This window comes from Rhinatrema bivittatum, chromosome 11 (assembly GCF_901001135.1).
Source record: "Rhinatrema bivittatum chromosome 11, aRhiBiv1.1, whole genome shotgun sequence".
NCBI classification, from domain to species: domain Eukaryota; kingdom Metazoa; phylum Chordata; class Amphibia; order Gymnophiona; family Rhinatrematidae; genus Rhinatrema; species Rhinatrema bivittatum.
In genome coordinates this window covers 102414386-102434799 of record NC_042625.1, presented here as the reverse complement: position 1 = coordinate 102434799, position 20414 = coordinate 102414386, and the positions used below count along the sequence as shown (strand labels likewise).

Sequence of the window (20414 nt, the reverse complement as noted above, 5' to 3'; positions counted from 1 at the left end):
TCGTACAAACAGCGCTAAATATATTTTGTAAACTGAGGATACTGCGCAGCCTGAAGCCACTGTTGGCCCTAGAAGAGTTTTGCACTGTAATTCAGTCAACTGATCAATGGCATGGACTCATAATTCTGCATTTCTAGGTCGTCCTGTATTAACAGTATGAGTCCCACAAAGAACACGAAATGCCGCAGCACGGTCACCAACATCTGACACCAATCTTGAAATCTCTACAATGGTTCCCTGTCTTTTGGCGTATTACATTTAAAATTTTGCTTTTAGTTTAAGGTATTGCTCTCCTGCACTCGTGCATCTTTGAAAATGTAGGTTCCTGCCTGGTTGTTCCAATCAAGGAAAATATTTTCTGGAAATCCTAAGCATTTGCATTGGTACAAAACCAGAGTGGGTTTCACTGTCCCTCTTCCTACCTAACGCTTGTATTAGAACATTCGGGAAAAAGATCCCAAGGCTTTTATTCAAACCGGCTTTGAGGGTGAGCCACAGTGGAGTTTATTTTAATGAAAAGGATCAGTTTGTTTAGATTTATGTCAAATTGTTTCTATGAGGCCAGTCAGTGGTCTGTCTTTCATGTCTCGGGCTGACACTATTTTATGCTGGTTTGTTTTATGTTTAATGAAATGTGGGTATAGTTCCTACCCACTTAGGATAGCTGAATAAGCAAAATAGAAATATTTTCAATAAATAAATTCTAGTGCACAAATTCCTACGTTCTCCTCTCATTGCTGCTTAATACAATCTGTTTCACTGGGAAAATGCAAATTTGGACAAAAGATCTGTTCTTTCCCTCTGTGTTTCAGAAATGAACAAAGGCAGCACAAAGGAGACTCTGTTTTCTCAGCAGCCAGCCAGCTAGGAGATGGGGGTGGGGTGTTTTCGGGAGAACGTTCTTCCTCCATTGGTTACATGGAGCTCACAGGTCCGCACAGCATTCATTCTGCCGCTGGCCTGCAGGTCTTACCTCCTGAGCACTGGACAGCCCGTTGTAAGCCCCCGAGGCAGCGGCTGTGTAAAGCTGCGAAACTCGGCCTGAGTCGGGCTAATTTTTTAAAAATACATCTCTACTCTAATAAATATTTGGAAAAAGAGTAAGGCATCTATCTTTTTTGTTCTTACCATAATAGCCAGCAGGATGTTATGGAAGTCGCTGCGGAATCCCAGGGAGTAGGTACAGAAAAGCGCAAAATTCCCTTCTATCAACTGCAGAAATGAAAGAGAATGAAACCGTCTAAATATTCCTTACACTCCCAATTCAAAAACGTTTCAGAGAATGCTCTGACTCCCTCAGCCTCTCAGAAGCAGGTGTTATAGGGTGAATGAAGAAACCTCCCTCATCACAACGTAACCCTAACCTTGACTTAACCTGCTGCGCTGTAATACACATGAAGCGACCTTCTTATGTAATCCCAAACCACTGACCTAACATACTGCACTGTAATACACATGAAGCGACCTTCTTATGTAATCCCAAACCACTGACCTAACATACTGCACTGTAATACACATGAAGCGACCTTCTTATGTAATCCCAAACCACTGACCTAACATACTGCACTGTAATACACATGAAGCGACCTTCTTATGTAATCCCAAACCACTGACCTAACATACTGCACTGTAATACACATGAAGAGACCTTAAGTAATCCCAAACCACTGACCTAACATACTGCACTGTAATACACATGAAGCGACCTTATGTAATCCCAAACCACTGACCTAACATACTGCACTGTAATACACATGAAGAGACCTTCTTATGTAATCCCAAACCACTGACCTAACATACTGCACTGTAATACACATGAAGCGACCTTCTTATGTAATCCCAAACCACTGACCTAACATACTGCACTGTAATACACATGAAGAGACCTTAAGTAATCCCAAACCACTGACCTAACATACTGCACTGTAATACACATGAGACCTTCTTATGTAATCCCAAACCACTGACCTAACATACTGCACTGTAATACACATGAAGAGACCTTAAGTAATCCCAAACCACTGACCTAACATACTGCACTGTAATACACATGAAGAGACCTTCTTATGTAATCCCAAACCACTGACCTAACATACTGCACTGTAATACACATGAAGCGACCTTCTTATGTAATCCCAAACCACTGACCTAGCATACTGCACTGTAATACACATGAAGCGACCTTATGTAATCCCAAACCACTGACCTAGCATACTGCACTGTAATACACATGAAGCGACCTTATGTAATCCCAAACCACTGACCTAACATACTGCACTGTAATACACATGAAGAGACCTTAAGTAATCCCAAACCACTGACCTAACATACTGCACTGTAATACACATGAAGAGACCTTAAGTAATCCCAAACCACTGACCTAACATACTGCACTGTAATACACATGAGGAGACCTTAAGTAATCCCAAACCACTGACCTAACATACTGCACTGTAATACACATGAAGAGACCTTCTTATGTAATCCCAAACCACTGACCTAACATACTGCACTGTAATACACATGAAGAGACCTTATGTAATCCCAAACCACTGACCTAACATACTGCACTGTAATACACATGAAGCGACCTTAAGTAATCCCAAACCACTGACCTAACATACTGCACTGTAATACACATGAAGTGACCTTCTTATGTAATCCCAAACCACTGACCTAACATACTGCACTGTAATACACATGAAGAGACCTTCTTATGTAATCCCAACCCACTGACCTAACATACTGCACTGTAATACACATGAAGCGACCTTCTTATGTAATCCCAACCCACTGACCTAACATACTGCACTGTAATACACATGAAGCGACCTTATGTAATCCCAACCCACTGACCTAACATACTGCACTGTAATACACATGAAGAGACCTTAAGTAATCCCAAACCACTGACCTAACATACTGCACTGTAATACACATGAAGAGACCTTCTTATGTAATCCCAAACCACTGACCTAACATACTGCACTGTAATACACATGAAGCGACCTTATGTAATCCCAAACCACTGACCTAACATACTGCACTGTAATACACATGAAGCGACCTTATGTAATCCCAAACCACTGACCTAACATACTGCACTGTAATACACATGAAGCGACCTTAAGTAATCCCAAACCACTGACCTAACATACTGCACTGTAATACACATGAAGCGACCTTATGTAATCCCAAACCACTGACCTAACATACTGCACTGTAATACACATGAAGCGACCTTAAGTAATCCCAAACCACTGACCTAACATACTGCACTGTAATACACATGAAGCGACCTTATGTAATCCCAAACCACTGACCTAACATACTGCACTGTAATACACATGAGACCTTCTTATGTAATCCCAACCCACTGACCTAACATACTGCACTGTAATACACATGAAGAGACCTTCTTATGTAATCCCAACCCACTGACCTAACATACTGCACTGTAATACACATGAAGAGACCTTCTTATGTAATCCCAACCCACTGACCTAACATACTGCACTGTAATCTCCGCTCAACACCCAGAATGACAAATCCCGCAGGCCATAGGTGCAAGTCAATACAGCCCCAAGTCACTGAGACCTAGGAGCACAATCCATATCGCATGATGTGAGAGCAGCTTGTATTCCTGAATCTTCTGTTCTCTCCTTACCATGAAAGCCAGCGAGGTGAACAGGAAGCCAGTGATCAGTTTGATGTAAGCACCATGGCTCATCACCAGTTTAAGACCCTGGAAGAATGCCACTGGCTGATCTGTTATGAGCTTGGTGGCATCTGGTATGAAAAACAGAAATGACTGCTCAGCAAGGTGACTCATCCATCCACAATGTCACTCTGTGCAGACCTACATTTCCCCCACAACTGCCCCTTCAGCTCCCTCCCTGGCCACACACAGTTTTCCTTCATATTTACCTGCTTTCTCTCGTACCCCCAGTGACAGGATAACTGCACAGAGAATATAAATGCCAGAAATCACACCTGCAGCAATCATGTATGCATTTCTCTGCATATAAAAACACAAATAATAATGAGAATGGCAGACAAAAGCTGCTAAATGCAATGAGACACAGTGATGGGCCGCAGGCATACCGTATCAGTCAGGGAGCCGCCGCCGCCATGCGTAATATTCAGCTCCTCCACCGTGGAGTTCTCTTTTCCCACCAGCAGTATGTTTGGAATGCAGGGAGTGTCTACCTGCCCCACAATCTGTCCCTGGATGGCTGTCCCCAGCACAGAGCCAAGCACTTCCACCGTCATCCCTGTGCCAAAGAGAAAAGTTGTCTCAATATGCAATACATTCACCAGCAGGGGACTCACAGGAGCTTCCATCAGCTCTGCGTACACAGGAGTCTATCTCCATGCTTCCATAGGGAAAAGAGACCTTAACAGTTCTTTTTATATATACCAGCGTTCATCGAAGATATCACGTCGGTGTACATTGAACAGAAACATTACGCCAGAGGCGTTTGACAGGAAACATGATGGAATATACGATTTTAACTTGGGTGAACAGCGTAATATGAGGAAAAGTCAAGGTTGTAAAAGATTATATAGGATATTTAACGGATAACAATACTATATAATATATACAGGATAAAGAACAACGAGATGCAATAGGGCTGAGAGAGGTGGGGACCTAAAATTGGGATTATAGGGGGGGAAGGGGGGAGAGGGTGTCTGGGTATAGGAGGGAGGGATGCCGTGCAAGGAAGTTAGCTAAGGGAGTTTGAAGGTAGAGGAGCTAAGGGGATGTTGGGATAGAGGCAATTAGGTGGCCGAGGTGTAGATATTAGGAGTAAGCCTGTGAGAAAAGCCATGTTTTTCGGGCATAGTTCTTGGCGTAGTTCTGCAGGCATTGTGTTCCATAAGACAGGACCAGCTAGGGAGAGCGCTCGGGATTTGGAAGAGGCAAGATTGGGGAGTTTGGGAGAGGGAGTGCTTAAGCTGGCAAGGTATTGGTTTCTGGTCGGTCTGGAGGATGAGTGGAATTGAAGGGAGTCTTTGAACCAGTTCATGTCAGGCTTGTGTACTGCTTTATGAATGATTGAAAGGGTCTTGTATTGTATGCGGGAGGAGATTGGTAGCCAGTGAAGATTTTTTAAGATAGGTGTAATGTGTTTGTTGCTGCGTGTATTGGTGAGGATTCAGGTGGCAGTATTTTGCAGAATTTGTAGAGGGTGAATGGCGTTTTTGGGTAGCCCTATGAGGAAAGAGTTACAGTAGTCAATTTTGGAAAAGAGCATAGTTTGTAGGACTGTGCGAAAGTCAGAGAAATGAAGCAGGGGTTTAAGTTTCTTTAGGGTGTGTATCTTGTAAAAGCACTCTAAGTGTTGAGTTGATGAATTTCTTAAAGTTGATTTGATCATCTAGGGTGACCCCTAAATCTCGAACCTGGTGGGAGAAGGAGATGTGGGGTGGAAGCGTGTGTTATAGGGAGGGGGAGTGGGAATGTGTTGTCGGGGTAATAAGTATAAGCTCAGTTTTTGTGGTGTTAAGGGCAAGATGGATGCTATTTAAAAGGTTATTTTTTGACTGTAGTGTGGATTCCCAAATGTTGAGTGCTTTGGGAAGAGAGTCAGTGATAGGGATGAGAATTTGTATGTCATCTGCGTAAAGATAGTGTGGAAGCTTGAGATTGGATAGTAGTTGACAGAGCGGTAGGCGGTATATATTGAAGAGTGTGGATGACAGGGAAGAGCCTTGGGGGAACACCTTGGTTTAAGGGGATTTCTTTGGACTCGTGGTTTCCAATTTTGATGTTTCTGTTACTGAGGTAGGAACTGAACCAGCTGTGGGCAAGTCCAGTTATTCCAATTTCATTAAGCCGCTGGAGGAGGATACCATGGCTGATGGTGTCAAAGGCCGCCGAGATGTCTAAGATGGCTAGGATATAGGATTGTCCTTTATAAAGACCTTTGATGAGGTAGTCAGTCAAGGATAAGAGGAGGGTTTCTGTACTATGGTATTTACGAAATCCATATTGGGAGGGAGAGAGGGATTTTGGTCGTCTGAGGGGCAACCCTGCGTTCCTCGCACCAGGCCTCAAATATTCTCCAGATCCGCACATACACCAAGGACGTCAAGAACTTCCATGCATGGAGCAAGGTGGAAATTACTGCCACCGAATATCCACGCTTCATCAAGCAAATCCTCTCAAAGGCCAGACCATAAGACAAAACAGAGTCTGGTCCTCATGAAGGATCAGACCTTGTTGGAGCAGGTCCCTGTGCGGAGGAAAGCATAGAGAGGTCACCACCAGAAGCCTCTGCATGTCTGCATACCACAGGCATCTGGGCCAATCTGGAGCCACTAGAAGGACCAGTCTCTTGTGGCGCTCAATCTCGTAAATGACCTTGCCAAGCAGGGGCCACGGATGAAAGGCGTACAGCAGGTCCTCCTCTGGCCAGGCCTGAACAAGGGTGCCAATCCCCAGGGATCACTGGTCTCTTCTGCAACTGAAGAATCGGGAGTCCTTCGCATTGTGAGATGAGGCCAGCAGGTTGACGGACATGAGGCCCCAGCAATCCACTAGCAGCTGAAAGGCTTTGGGAAACAACATCCATTCTCCTGGCTCCAGACTCTCTCTGCTTAGAAAGTCTGCTCTGACGTTGTCTTTTCCTGCGATGTGGGAGGTAGAGATCATCCAAAGGTTCAATTCTGCCCATTCCATAAGAGGGTCTATCTCCAGGGACACTTGCTGGCTCTTGGTTCCCCCCTGGTGGTTGATGTAGGCAACTGTTGCATTGTCCGACATCACGCAGACCGCCTGACCCTGAAGCCTGTGACTGAACTGTAGATACGCTAATCTGACTGCCCGGGCTTCCAGGCGGTTTATGTTCCAGCGTGCCTCTTCCTCGGTCCCATACCCCTGGGTTGCCAGTTCCTGACACTGAGCTCCTCACCCCGGAGGCTCATGTCAGTCATGAGAACTAGCCATTCCAGAGGGGAAAGGCTTATACTCTTGCTCAGGTGGGCTTCCTGCAGCCACCACTGAAGCCGAGCACATATTTCCATCAGTAGTTGAAGGCGAATTCAATAGTCCTGGGACAGCAGAATCTAACGTGACAGCAGGGAGTGTTGGAGTGGACGCATGTGTGCCCTTGCCCACAGTATTACCTCCAGGGTTGGTGCCATCAGCCCGAGGACCTGAAGATAGCTCCATACCCTGGGGCCGTATGGTGTTTGTCAACCAGTGTACTTGATGCATCATCTTTATCCTCGAGAGTGGAAGGGAGACCGTATCCTGCTGGTGTAGAAATGGACCCCCAGATACTCTAGGGGACAGGAGTGATTGAGCCAGCTCTTGTCCATGTTCACAACCCAACCAAGCTCCTGAAGCAGGGACATTTCCCTGCGGGTCACCTGGAGGCTCTCCTCTAATGACTTCGCCCGGATCAACCAGTCATCTAAGTATGGGTGCACCAGGATTCCCTCTTTCCTCAGTGCTGCCACCACCATAATTTTGGAAAATGTTCTAGGGGCAGTAGCCAAGCCGAAGGGGAGCGCCCGGAACTGATAATGGCGGCCTAGTACCGCAAAGCAAAGGAAACGCTGGTGGTCTTGTCGTATTGGAATATGAAGGCAGACCTCCAAGAGGTTCAGGGAGGTTAAGAACTCCCCCGGTTGTATGGCCATTGTGATGGCGTGTAGAGTTTCCACACGGAAATGAATTACCCGTAGGTGATGGTTGATGCTCTTTAGGTCCAGCATGGGGCGAAAGGAACCCTCCTTCTTGGGAATGATGAAACAGATGGAATAATGTCCTGTATTTTCCTGGAGAGCAGGCACTGGAATTATAGCTCACAAATTGAGGAGCCTTGCCAAAGTAAATTGTACTGCCAGTTTCTTGTGCTGGAAGTGGCACAGAGACATCAAGAATATGCCCCATGGGATGTTGCAAAACTCCAGCTCATATCCTTCTCGTATGATATCCAATACCCATTTGTCTGATGTGATCTCGATCCACCGCTGGTAGAAGAGGAATAGTCAACCCCCTATCTCCTTGTCTGGTGGATGGGCCAGCAAAACTTGATTGTGGAGTTTGGGCTGAACCTGAACCCAAAACAGCCCCTCTCTTCGGTTGTCAACTCCGAAAGGACAGAGACCTTCTTGATGGCTGTGTCTGAAATGACGAGTTCCTGTAGGGCCAAAAGCACTGGGATCCCTTGGCCCAACCCTTCATAGGCGAGAGGCGCTGTGGCCTCCTTTCTCTTATCTCCCGGTATCTGAGACACTGGAGATTCTCCCCACTTACTAGCCAGCTTTTTCAATTCGCTACCGAATAGTAGGGATCCCTTAAAGGGCATCTTCATTAGGTTTGCCTTAGAGGTCTCTTACGCTGACCAATTCCACAGCCATAGCTGTTTTCTGGCCGAGGTGCAGACTAGGTCAGAGCCCACATCCACTAAAAAGGTAGCGGCGGGCTCCATAGCCTCTCTTGAAGGTGATTCTGAGTTATTTACTTCTCTCGAGAGGAGCAGGCATGAGAGCGCCACCAGGGCACAACAGGAAGCAATCTGCAGTGTTATTGCTGTCACGTCAAAGGCTTGTTTAAGAATGGACTTCAGTCGCCTATCGTGTCCATCCTTTAAGGCCGTTCTTCCCTCCACTGGGATAGTTGTTTCGAAATAGCGCAGACCATGGTGTCCACTTTGGGGAAACGCAGGCGTTCTGGCCACCAGATCCAGTGGATTCAGAGCTTCCAGTGCTCGAGCTCCTTTAAAAGTGGCTTCTAGGGCGTCCCATTCCAGGTCAATCAACTCCTGGATGGCTTCTAGCATCGGAAAATAGCAAGAGGCTTTCTGTAGAGACACCAGGATGGGGTTTTTTTTTGGTTCCGTCATAGGGTCCATGCCAGGAACTCCCAGAGTCTTCAGGATGTGGGAAACCAGGGCCGGCAATTCCTCTCTATGAAAAAACTGCAACATGATCAGATATGACTCCAAGCCTGATGGGATTTCCCCATCCTCCAATGAATCTGCATCCCCTTCGTTCTCTGTGGTGTCTGGGTCCCTGTCAGGGATACCCTTGGTGAGATGAGGCACGTCTCGAGGTATACTGGCAGGGCTGAGAGAGCGAGGCATTTCCGGCTGGGGTTCGGACTGGGCAGGAGTAACAGACTGCGTCTGTACACCCAAGAAAAGGCCGCCGGGTCCAATCCTAGCTCAGAAGGAACAGGGGTAGGTGCTGCTGAATTTCTTTCTACCTTGGTAGACCCAGCCCTGGTATTATGCACCAGAGTGTCACTGTAAGACTCTCACGTAGAAACTATCATAAGTGAGTGTCTATATGCCAGAGTGTCACTGTCTAAGACTCTCACGTAGAAACTATCATAAGTGAGTGTCTATATGCCAGAGTGTCACTGTCTAAGACTCTCACGTAGAAACTATCATAAGTGAGTGTCTATATGCCAGAGTCACTGTCTAAGCCTCTCTCGTAGACTGTCTCAGACATGAGCGTTTATATTCCAGAGTGTCACTGTCTAAGACTCATGTAGAGACTTGTCTCAGCAGTGAGCATCACAGAACCACAAGCAGCTCTCTTTAGCTCACTTGTTTTCTTCTGCTCTTTTCAGCTTCAGGTCAATTATAAGCAGCTTGAATTAGAGCTACAGAGCCACGAGCTTTCATTCTGAACTCCTCCTCACTGCTCACCACCCGCCTCTCCCCCAGCCCAATATTTTTACCCTTGTCTCCTCCCCCATCTATCCCAATTATAGCAGTGGCAGTCCTCAGCCAATGGCCCCAGACTGTGGCTCCATTCAGAGCTCAGTGTGAGTGCACCCTGAGTCTGGCCACTGGATAACGAAGGTGAGTGCTCCCTCTGAACCCAGCTCCGTCATATTTCTGGAGCACAGAAAGTTGAGAGCAGTACATGATGAGTGGGAGAGTTACTGATGTATAGCAAACAGAAGCAGATCTTAAGAACATAGGAACATGCCATACTAGGTCAGACCAAGGGTCCATCAAGCCCAGCATCCTGTTTCCAACAGTGGCCAATCCAGGCCATAAGAACCTGGCAAGTTCCCAAAAACTAAGTCTATTCCATGTAACCATTGCTAATGGCAGTGGCTATTCTCTAAGTGAACTTAATAGCAGGTAATGGACTTCTCCTCCAAGAACTTATCCAATCCTTTTTTAAACACAGCTATACTAACTGCACAAACCACATTCTCTGGCAACAAATTCCAGAGTTTAATTGTGCGTTGAGTGAAAAAGAACTTTCTCCGATTAGTTTTAAATGTGCCCCATGCTAACTTCATGGAGTGCCCCCTAGTTTTTCTATTATCCGAAAGAGTAAATAACCGAGTCACATCTACCCGTTCTAGACCTCTCATGATTTTAAACACCTCTATCATATCCCCCCTCAGTCGTCTCTTCTCCAAGCTGAAAAGTCCTAACCTCTTTAGTCTTTCTTCATAGGGGAGCTGGTCCATTGCGTGATATCTCTTGGTCTTATGATTACCAAATAGTACAAGAAGGTAGTAGTGATAGCCAGAGGAATTCTATGGTACAGACAGAAACTATTCACAGCAGACAGAAAGGTGGCAATAAGGGCTCTGCACAAGTCAATACTGAAACTTCCAGTTCTGTAGGTTGTATCCAGCGCCAGAGGAAAGCAAGCTTCCCCCCACCTCCATCCCCAGCCCCCAGTGAGAGCTGGAGAGTGCCAATCTTTCTCGTTTTCCATCCAATTAGTGCTTGTGCCCTGGCACAGCTGTCAGTCTTGCTCACCCCTAGTTATGGCTCTAGCTGAGAGCTTTCCAAAGTGTGTGTCGGGACACATTAGTGTGTCGCCTGCAGTGTTGGAGGTGTGACGCCAGGGCCGCAGGGCCGGCGGAAGCAGGGAACTACAGCCGGAAGATCGGTGGGGCCATGGTGAAGCGTTACCTCACCACGGCCCGAAGAAAAGGGTCACGTTCACTCCTTCCTGCCTGCGCAACCCCGGAAGAAAAACGTTGCCGGAGCCACGTGGGCAGGAAGGAGGAGGAGCATCCGAGGCGTACAGAAGAAGAGCAGTGTTAATGGGCCACTGCATATCCCATGTCGCGGTGGCCCGAGAAGAGGAGGAAACCCGATAGCAGGGCTGCTGCGGATCCCACGTCACGGTGGCCCGAGAAGAGGAGGAAACCCTATAGCAGGCTGCTGCGGATCCCACGTCACGGTGGCCCGAGAAGAGGAGGAAACCCGATAGCAGGGCTGCTGCGGATCCCACGTCACGGTGGCCCCGAGAAGAGGAGGAAACCCGATAGCAGGGCTGCTGCGGATCCCACGTCACGGTGGCCCGAGAAGAGGAGGAAACCCGATAGCAGGGCCGCTGCTGATCCCACATTGCGGCCAAAGAAGATCAGGGCCGCTGCAGAGCCCATCCTTCAGCAACCTGCGCAGAGGGACAGCATGTGACAGTGAGAGCCTGTGCTTGAGTAAGAGAACCTGTGTGTGTGAGAGTGAGACAGCATGTGCACGAGAAAGACAGTGTAAATGTATGTATATATGAGAGAAAGCATGTGAGACTGAGAGACCGTGTTGTGTGAGAGTGAGACAGCATGTATACGCGAGACAGTGAGTATGTATGTATGAGAGAGCATGTGAGAGTGAGAGCCTGTGCTTCAGCAAGAGTATGTGGGAATGAGAAAGCCTGTGTGTGAGAGTGAGACACCATGAGCCCGAGAGAGACAGTGTGTATGTATGTGTGAGGGAGAGCATGTGGGAATGAGAGAGCCTGTGTGTGTGTGAGAGTGAGACAGCATGTGCACGAGAGAGACAGTGTATGTATGTATATATGAGAAAGAGCATGTGAGAGTGAGACAGCATGTGCACGAGAGAGACAGTGTGTGTATGTATGTATGTAAGAGAGAGCATGTGACAGTGAGAGCCTGTGCTTGAGCAAGAGAGCATGTGGGAATGAGAGAGCCTGTGTGTGAGAGTGTGAGACAGCATGAGCCCGAGAGAGACAGTGTGTATGTATGTGTGAGGGAGAGCATGTGGGGAGAGAGAGCCTGTGTGTGAGAGTGAGACAGCATGAGCCCGAGAGAGACAGTGTGTATGTATATATGAGAGAGAGCATGTGACAGTGAGAGCCTGTGCTTGAGCAAGAGAGCATGTGGGAATGAGAGAGCCTGTGTGTGAGTGAGACAGCATGAGCCCGAGAGAGACAGTGTGTATGTATGTGTGAGGGAGAGCATGTGGGAGTGAGAGAGCCTGTGTGTGTAAGAGTGAGACAGCATGTGCACGAGAGAGACAGTGTATATGTATGTATGTGTGAGGGAGAGCATGTGGGAGTGAGAGAGCCTGTGTGTAAGAGTGAGACAGCATGTGCACGAGAGAGACAGTGTATGTATGTATGAGAGAGAGCATGTGACAGTGAGCCTGTGCTTGAACAAGAGAGCATGTGGGAGTGAGAGACTGTGTGTGTGAGAGTGAGACAGCCTGTGCACAAGAGAGGTATGTATGTATGAGAGAGAGCGAGCCTGTGTGAGAGTGAGACAGCATGTGCCAGTGAGAGACTGTGTGTATGTATGAGAGAGAGCATGTGACAGTGAGATCCTGTGCTTGAGCAAGAGAGCATATTTATTTATTTTATTTATTTAAGGTTTTTATATACCGGCAATCATGAGAACATATCTTGCTGGTTTACATGAAACGGGAGGATGCATTAAAATACATCAAACTAGAACTGAGGTGACCGAAGGTACAGTTACAATTAACAGGGTAGCAAAACTTGGTGAAGAGGAAGAAATAGGAAAGAATAAAATGGTTAAACGATATACAAGTCAAATTACAAGTTATGTGCCAAATGGCATGATTAATGGCTGGATGTTTTAGAGGAGTCCTTGGATTGTGTCCTTGGATTGTGTCATTAAATTGATGTCTGGGAAAGCTTGCTTGAATAACCAAGTCTTAAGTCTTTTCCTAAAAGTTAGGAGGCAGGGTTCTAGTCTGAGATCTGGGGTAAGGAATTCCACAGAAGGGGGGCCAGCTGTGGAGGTGGCGCGATCTCTTAGGGTAATGTGTCTAGTCGATTTCGCAGGGGGAACTTGGAGTGTGCCTCTATAAACATCTCTGGTAGGTCTTGTCGAGTTGTATACTTGGAGAGGGAATTGAAGATCGAGGGAAGTGCATTGATGTATAGTTTTGAAAATGATACATATGGCTTTGTACATGATTCGGAAGTATACGGGTAGCCAATGTAGCTCTTTCAGGATGGGTGATATGTGGTCTCTTTTTCTTGTGCCTGTTAGTAGTCGGGCTGCTGAATTTTGCACCATCTGTAATGGTTTGGAATAGGAAGAAGGCAGACCTAGCAATAGGGAATTGCAATAGTCTAATTTTGAAAAAATGACTGCCTGGATGATCGTTCTGAAGTCTTGAGCATGGAAGAGAGGTCTTATCCTTTTCAAAACCTGGAGTTTAAAGAAGCAGTCTTTGGTTGTTTTGTTGATGTGTGCCTTGAAGTTTAGCCGGTTGTCCAATAACACTCCTAAGTCTCTAACTTGTGTGGGAGTGAGATATGCATATGGGAGTGAGAGAGAGACAGCAGGTGCACGAGAGAGACAGTGTGTATGTATGTTATGAGAGAGAGCATGTGAGAGTGAGAGCTGTGGATGTGTGAGTCTGCATGTGAGTGTGTGAGAGTGGTGTGTGTATGTGTGAATGAGAACCTGACTGTGTGTGTTTGAGGGAAGAAGACAGAGAAAAGAAATAGAAAAAGACCCTGTAAAAGGAATTGGCAAAAAAACAAGAAAGGGAAGGTGGAAAAAAAAGCCTGTGACCAACCGATTAGAAAACTAAGACCAGAGAGCAAAGGTAAAAAAAACGTTACTTTTTAGTGATTGGCATATGTTATCTTTGGGAATGTGCAAGAGTAGCACTTTCTCTATGCGGATCTCGCAGTGTAAGACATCGCATGGCATGGAGAAGTGGAAGCCCGCAAATATTTAATATGAGAGAGGTGGTGTCATGAAACATTTTATTTATGTATATATGTAAGGAAACCTCTGGTTTGCTGGTAGACTGAATTACTGTGTCGTGAAATTATGTTTGTCTAAAAAGTGTGTCACCAACATGAAAAGTTTGGAAAGCTCTGCTCTAGCTGAACCTTCGTAAAGTCACATGGAAGTCACAAGGTACCTGTTACAACATCAAGAGACCATGGGGGACAATAGGAATGAGCATGTGTTTAAATAAAAATGCATAAAATGCAACAAATAAGACCATTTTTTTTGTTTCTTTGAATGAAAGAACTGAAAATAGGCTCCTATGAAATAAAATAAAAAATGGGCTTCCAGTGAGAGCAGGCCTGGTCCAAGCGCTGAGGGCTAGGCCCAGGTCTGAGCCTGTCACCAAGGCCTCGGCCTTGCCTACAAGTCTTGAACCAGGCCTTCTGATGCCTGTTTCTTTAATCTTTGAAAATGCCCCTGTCTGCATGAGGGTCATCACAGCAGCTTTTTCCTTACTCTGGAAAGGACGGTACAATTTTAGTGTACAAATGTATGGCCATATCTCAAAACTGCAGCATCCCTGGAGGACGGTGCCACAGCCTCGCCACTGCAGCGAGCCCTTCAAGCAGATGGCGTTATTTTCTGAAGATTAAAGGAGACATTGAGAGGTGTGGCCCTAGTATTAAAGAACCAGACATTAGAAGGCCTGGCTCGGGGCTTAGGCCTTAGTGACAGGACTGCACCTCGGACCAGGCACTAGGCCCAGGCCTCAGGATGGGACGAGGACTTTGGGTCCCACTGATGGAGCAGAGCCTAGAGTCCGCTCTGGTCCAGGCCTTGCCCTGCTGCACGTTTCTCTAGAAAGCCGAGGGCCTTACTGTAAGCCGTAGCAGAATCCCGCTCGCTCTGTTCTGTGCTGATGAACATGGTCAGTGCTGAGTAAGGAACGGGAAACACTGAAAGGAAAAGGAAACAGAACTCAGCTTCAGAGGATTAAGATCCCAACTTTAGGCCGATACAGAAAAACGCGCGGGAGAGCCGGCGAGCGCTCAGGCCACTCTTCTGGGCGCGCGATACAGAAAGCCCAGGTATGTAAATTAGGGCTCGCGGTAAAAGGAGGCGCTAGGGACACGAGCGCGTCTCTAGCACCTCCTTGACAGAAGCGGCGGCTGTCAGCGGGTTTGACAGCCGACGCTCAATTTTACCGGCGTCGGTTCTCAAACCCGCTGACAGCCACGGGTTTGTAAAACGGACGCCGGCTAAACTGAGCGTCTGCCTTCCAACCTGCAGCCGTGGGCAGATTTTTAAATTTTTTTTTTTTTTTTTTTAATTTTGGGGCCTCCAACATAATATGGCCATGATATTAAGTCGGAGGGTGCTTTTCTGTGCACTTTCCCGGTGGCTGGAGAATTTAGCCCCTACCTTTGGGTTTGCATGTTGCGGGCACTATTAGTCTCGGGGGGGTTGGACGCACGTTTTCGACGCGCTATTACCTCTTACTGAATAAGGGGTAAAAATAGCGCGTGGAAAACGTGCGTCCAAACGGGGGCTAACAGTGCGTTCCGCCGGAGAACACTGTACTGTATCGGCCTGAAAGTGTCTTCCACCCTTAACAAGTCTCTTGGCACATCCAGTGCCCAAGCTAGGGTTTGTCTGTCAGCAGGGAGAACTCACCGTCACCAGGGACTGGAAGAGGCAGTAGAAAAACAGGTACCATATCACCTGCCCGCTGGACACACCCGGCACCAGCCAGATCAGGAAGTAAGAGACAGCAGCAAAAGGAGTGGAGCAGATAATCCTAGAGGGGGACATGAAGGCAGGAGAAGTACAACTTATGCTACTGCAACAGGAGGCAGAGGGGGAGGAGAGAGAAACACTGGGAGGGAACAGGTTGCTGGATCTGTCTTTAAATCACAAGGCAGTGCTGCCCATATCTTCCTGGAGGCAAGGGGGAAGCTTCCCAACCATTTGCATTTTCAAGATGTCCCTAAGGAATGTGCATGACATATATTTGCTTGCATTACAGGCAGTGCATGCAAATATTTTTTCATGCATATTCGTTAGAGATATCCAGGTGTTCTCAGTCTTGTCCTTGATTATTTCCAGCTAGCTGAACTTTCAGGATACAATCAATATGCATGAGAGAGATTCACATAGGGAGGGGAATATTTTAACAGCATCTGTGTGGACTTTGTAGATGCAGATCTTATTGAGTATTACGTGCAGAAGTTTGCTTTGAAAATCCCTGGGTAACTGGCTGAATATGTACACAAAGTTACAGCCATTCTCTGCAGGGCATAACTTGTACGGGACCTTTTTTAAACTAAGTATGCGCATAACTCTGCCTCAGCGTCACGCTCTGGAGCAGCTCTCCTCAGCTCAGGTAAAGGTGAGTTATGCCTGTGCTCTTATTTGCACTGGCCCTGATTAATGTCAGACACCACTTGCACACATAAAATGGGGGTTTATACACATAAGCCTGCGATGAAGGCATTATATGAAAATCTCTCTCGTGCATATTCATTATGGTTAGCATGAAAACCCAACTGGCTAGGGGGGTTGCAAGGGCAGTGTCTAAAACCCCTGAATTAGATGAAGGAAGGCGCTCCGGGCTGTGAGGGTTCATGAATGGGGGCGAAATAGAAACACTTCCAGTCTGTCAGGGTTCATGGGGGTGGGTGGGGGGAGAGGCAGGATGTTTTCTCTATATATTATACAACAAAAACCATAAAAAATTCATACAACAGAATTATTTCTCACCATTATTCTTGAATTCTGACCTGAAGAAGGGAGTTACAGTTCTCAAAAGCTCATCATGAAATGTATTACATTAGTCCAATAAATGGGGTCATCTCTATTTATTTTGTGTTTATTTGTTCACCTTTGTTTCTGTGCATCATACTTTAAGGAGCCATATAATGATCCACTGATTTATCACACAATAGTTTTGTCAGTTTCTTTAAGAAAAAAAGTCTTACATTTTTACAAAAATAAAAATAATCCTGCGCGTAGAGCAGGTCCAACGTGCCCTGTGCACGAGCAGCTTGGAGATAGGACACAGCTGCATGCAAGTTAATACGCTAGCAAGCACTGTGGGTGTGGAGGTGTCTGCTCCTGACCCTCCCTCTCTCTGTTCAAGTTCAGCCTTCTGCTTGACTTCTGGTAACCTCACAGCTCAACTGTGGAATGAAGTGACATTTGAAGCTTTCGGTACTCACACCCCCCTGGTCCTGACTGGCTGATTCCTGATGGTGTGTTCACCCGCAATGCACACACCCCTTCCCTTACTGCTTTCTTCTCCAGCACTACAAACCAATCTCCAGGGCTCAAACCTACCCAGCCCTGCTTCTCTGTTTTAATTACACAGAGAACAATTAGATACCATTAGATCCCTAATTCCTGCTGTGCCCTCTCATCACACACAATTAAATAGCAGCAGCAGTGAACCCCCTTCCTGCCCTTCAACAATTTACTTAACCCCTCCTGTGCTCAAACTTAATATGGCAGGGGCAGTGTAATCAGGTTAATTCATCTGGACAACTCAGGATGTAGCAGGAACAGTAATAACAGAGCCACGGCTGCTAGAAAGAAGGTTATGTCAGTCCCTTCAGTTTCTGAATATAATAAACTGACCATCCAGCAGGGTCAAAGAAAAAGGAAGTTTTCCTAGCAAGATACTATTCTGGTGGGTCCTAATCCTTCAGTCCCCACATCCCACACAGAACAGTGAGGCGAGAACCCCTAAAAAACTAATTATCCAGACGGCTACAAATTCTCCAGCTCTTAAAACAAATCTGAATTACTGCTTGCCACATACACTAAGTGCATCACAAAGCCTCGTATTCACAGAGTCTTCTCTAGACTTATGAAAACATTATGCACATTTTACGTGTGCAAAGTTATACACGCATGCACACACACACAAAGCATCATGTGCAAATTTACCAAACGCTAAAGCTTTAGCACAGCATGTACATAGGAAAATTCAAGATCAGCAGCCGTATGGAAAACTTCATCTGCTTGCGTCCAGATTACAAGGAGTTATAACTGTCAAGACAATCCAGGGTCCATATTAATTACATTGGCCATGCACTGGAAAATGCATGCTGTCCTCAAGTAATCCCCATTTATCAACTGTTTTACAAAGCAGGAATTTATAACAGAGAGATGCAGTGTCAAGCTACAGTGAGTATTTCATTCATATTACACCATCCCTTTAGTATTGCCGTGATGAAAATCCCATTAGGCAGACAGAGAGAAAGTGACAGAGCTCTCCTCTAGGACAGTGACTGATACAGCTCAAGAATGTCAGAGGAGTTGCACACGGATCTTACCAAGGCATCAGTCGTCCGAAGCGGGTCCAGGAACTTTTACTTATGAAGAAGCCAACCATGGGGTCTGTGATGGCATCCCAGGCTCTGCCAACAAACAGGATTATGGAAGCATAGAAGGGATCCAGCTGCCAGGATAGGAAGAGAAACCCGATTTAGAAAACTCATCAGAAACCCGCTTCACAATCTGTAGCCTTATGATAGCACTTGGGGGATGACTAGACTGGCAGAAGCTTTTATCCTATTTCTCCTTTACTGCCTCAGCTTACAGGTCTATGAACTCTACTCAACGCAGCCTGAAGCCGGAGGGAAGATACAAAATATTGGGCATCTGGTATTCTCAAACATCCCCAAGAAATATCAACTCCCCTCCCATCCATGAGCAACTTACCTAAAAGCAGCAAGGAGAAAAGGTCAGTGGTCAGGGAGGAGCAAGCCTCTCTGCCCACTCAGCTGTCCCAGCAGGCACTAAAAGTTAAGAGTTCACCAGGAACCTCACAAACACAACCCACCTGTGCCACGTCCAGCAGGAAAATCTGCAGAAAGAAACCAATGGCACAGCCAGTGACTTGATAGGGAGCGCCACCAACTGCATAGCAGACTTTGCTTAGAACAGACAACTTCTGCTTCTTTACCTGCAGCACACAGAAAAGGAGAACCAGGTAGCAAGGACTTTTTGGATTTTGTTCTGCAAAAGCCTGGCAGCTGAACCTACAAAAAGGCAGTGCAGATAAACCCTTAGCACAGGAAAGGATGAATTTTGCTCTTATAGCAGCAGCTAACAACTTGCTCACTGCAGTTCTGAAAGGAATATTACTTTGTCCTCAGTCACAGAAATTCATCTGTAGGCCAGAATACAGGAAAAATATGAGAAAATAGGGGAAGTTTTGCGTGACAACTGTCTGACAGGGGGCAGGAAGAGTCTCATGCTTAACCATTCCCTGATGAATGGAGACATTAATAGAAATAGGATTTAAGTGATTCTAATAAAAGAAACAGCCTCTGGAATTTGGGTATAGTCCTTTCTCTCTGTATGTTAAACAGCAAATTGTGTTTATCATCTCCCCCCACTCCTCATTCAGCTCCCAAAAGAAAGACTTGGTTTAATTTCCTGGATATGAGCCGGTGCTCAGGCTCGGCCACTAATACACTTTTCTGAAACAAGTTTTGGGAGGCCGGGTGTAAATGCCCGAGTGTCGACGTTTGCATGCAGCTGGATTTACTATTTTGTGGATGCACTTTTCCGGCAGGATGACGCGCGAGGGCGCAGGGCTGAGCCTGGGGTGACTCACAGGGCAGCAATGCGGAAGAGGGCAGGCAGGGACCTCAGAGAAGCGCTGTCCTTCCTTGCATGAGAATGAATGACTAAGGACAGCAAGAGCCAAGCACAACCTCAGCCACTGAGATGATCAGCAACTTACATCCCCTACCCAAAGAAAATACAATTCAACCCGAAATGAACACAGTAAAGGAAGCATAGAAAAAGCCCCCAGAACAATTAAACCTTTCCCTATAAAATCTCTGCCAGAGTGTACAGCGCTGCTTAAGGGACTGGCTCCCTGACTGCACAATTACCCGCCCTCCTCACCTTGGCCAGCCTGCGCTCCTCCTGCTCCAGGCTCTGGGGCTGCAGTAATCCGGTGGATGAAACGCTCTCCGCCCCCTCCCCTTTGGCCATGGCTCTGGGCCGCTGTGCACGAGGGCCAGGGAGCAGTGAGCCGGGCCAGCACGAGCTCCCAGTGTGCGGGCGCGCGGGCCGTCTCCGCCTTCTTAAAGGCGGGCGCACCCCTCCCCTCCATGCAAGGAGCCTGCCTGAGCACGCGCGCCAGGCTCGCACGTCCGCCCCGCCCACCGCAGGCTGCTCCACTGCAAAACTCCGCTTCCCCAAAGCTGCCAGCCCACTTGTCAGATGATTTACATTAGCGAATCCTGGGGCTTTAATGCATGCAAATTTCCCGCCTGGTCATTCTGTCTCACACATACACTGTCACATACACACACATACATGCTCTTATACACACCCACAGCTCTCTCTCTCATGGACATAAACATACGCACTCTCAGGCTCTAAGACCCTCTCTCTCCCGCCAGCCTCCACACACAAGCTCTTAAACACACCCACACAGAGG

The 20414-nt window shown here is 46.8% G+C and overlaps 1 protein-coding gene across 1 annotated transcript in view; it reads right to left on the bottom strand.

The window, feature by feature from the left end:
- The window catches only part of LOC115100975 (sodium-dependent lysophosphatidylcholine symporter 1-like), a 29176-nt gene extending 9159 nt beyond the window's left edge, over window positions 1-20017 (bottom strand). The window contains exons 1-9 of the mRNA XM_029620107.1: window positions 19874-20017; window positions 18798-18920; window positions 18289-18413; window positions 15625-15752; window positions 14833-14910; window positions 4105-4274; window positions 3928-4018; window positions 3668-3789; window positions 1129-1212 (exon numbers count right to left, since the gene is read on the bottom strand). Coding sequence (XP_029475967.1) covers window positions 1129-1212; window positions 3668-3789; window positions 3928-4018; window positions 4105-4274; window positions 14833-14910; window positions 15625-15752; window positions 18289-18413; window positions 18798-18920; window positions 19874-19963 — 1011 coding nt within the window. The 5' untranslated portion in view covers window positions 19964-20017. The remainder of the gene's footprint in view (window positions 1-1128; window positions 1213-3667; window positions 3790-3927; window positions 4019-4104; window positions 4275-14832; window positions 14911-15624; window positions 15753-18288; window positions 18414-18797; window positions 18921-19873) is intronic.
- Between the last annotated feature and the right edge of the window lie 397 nt (window positions 20018-20414).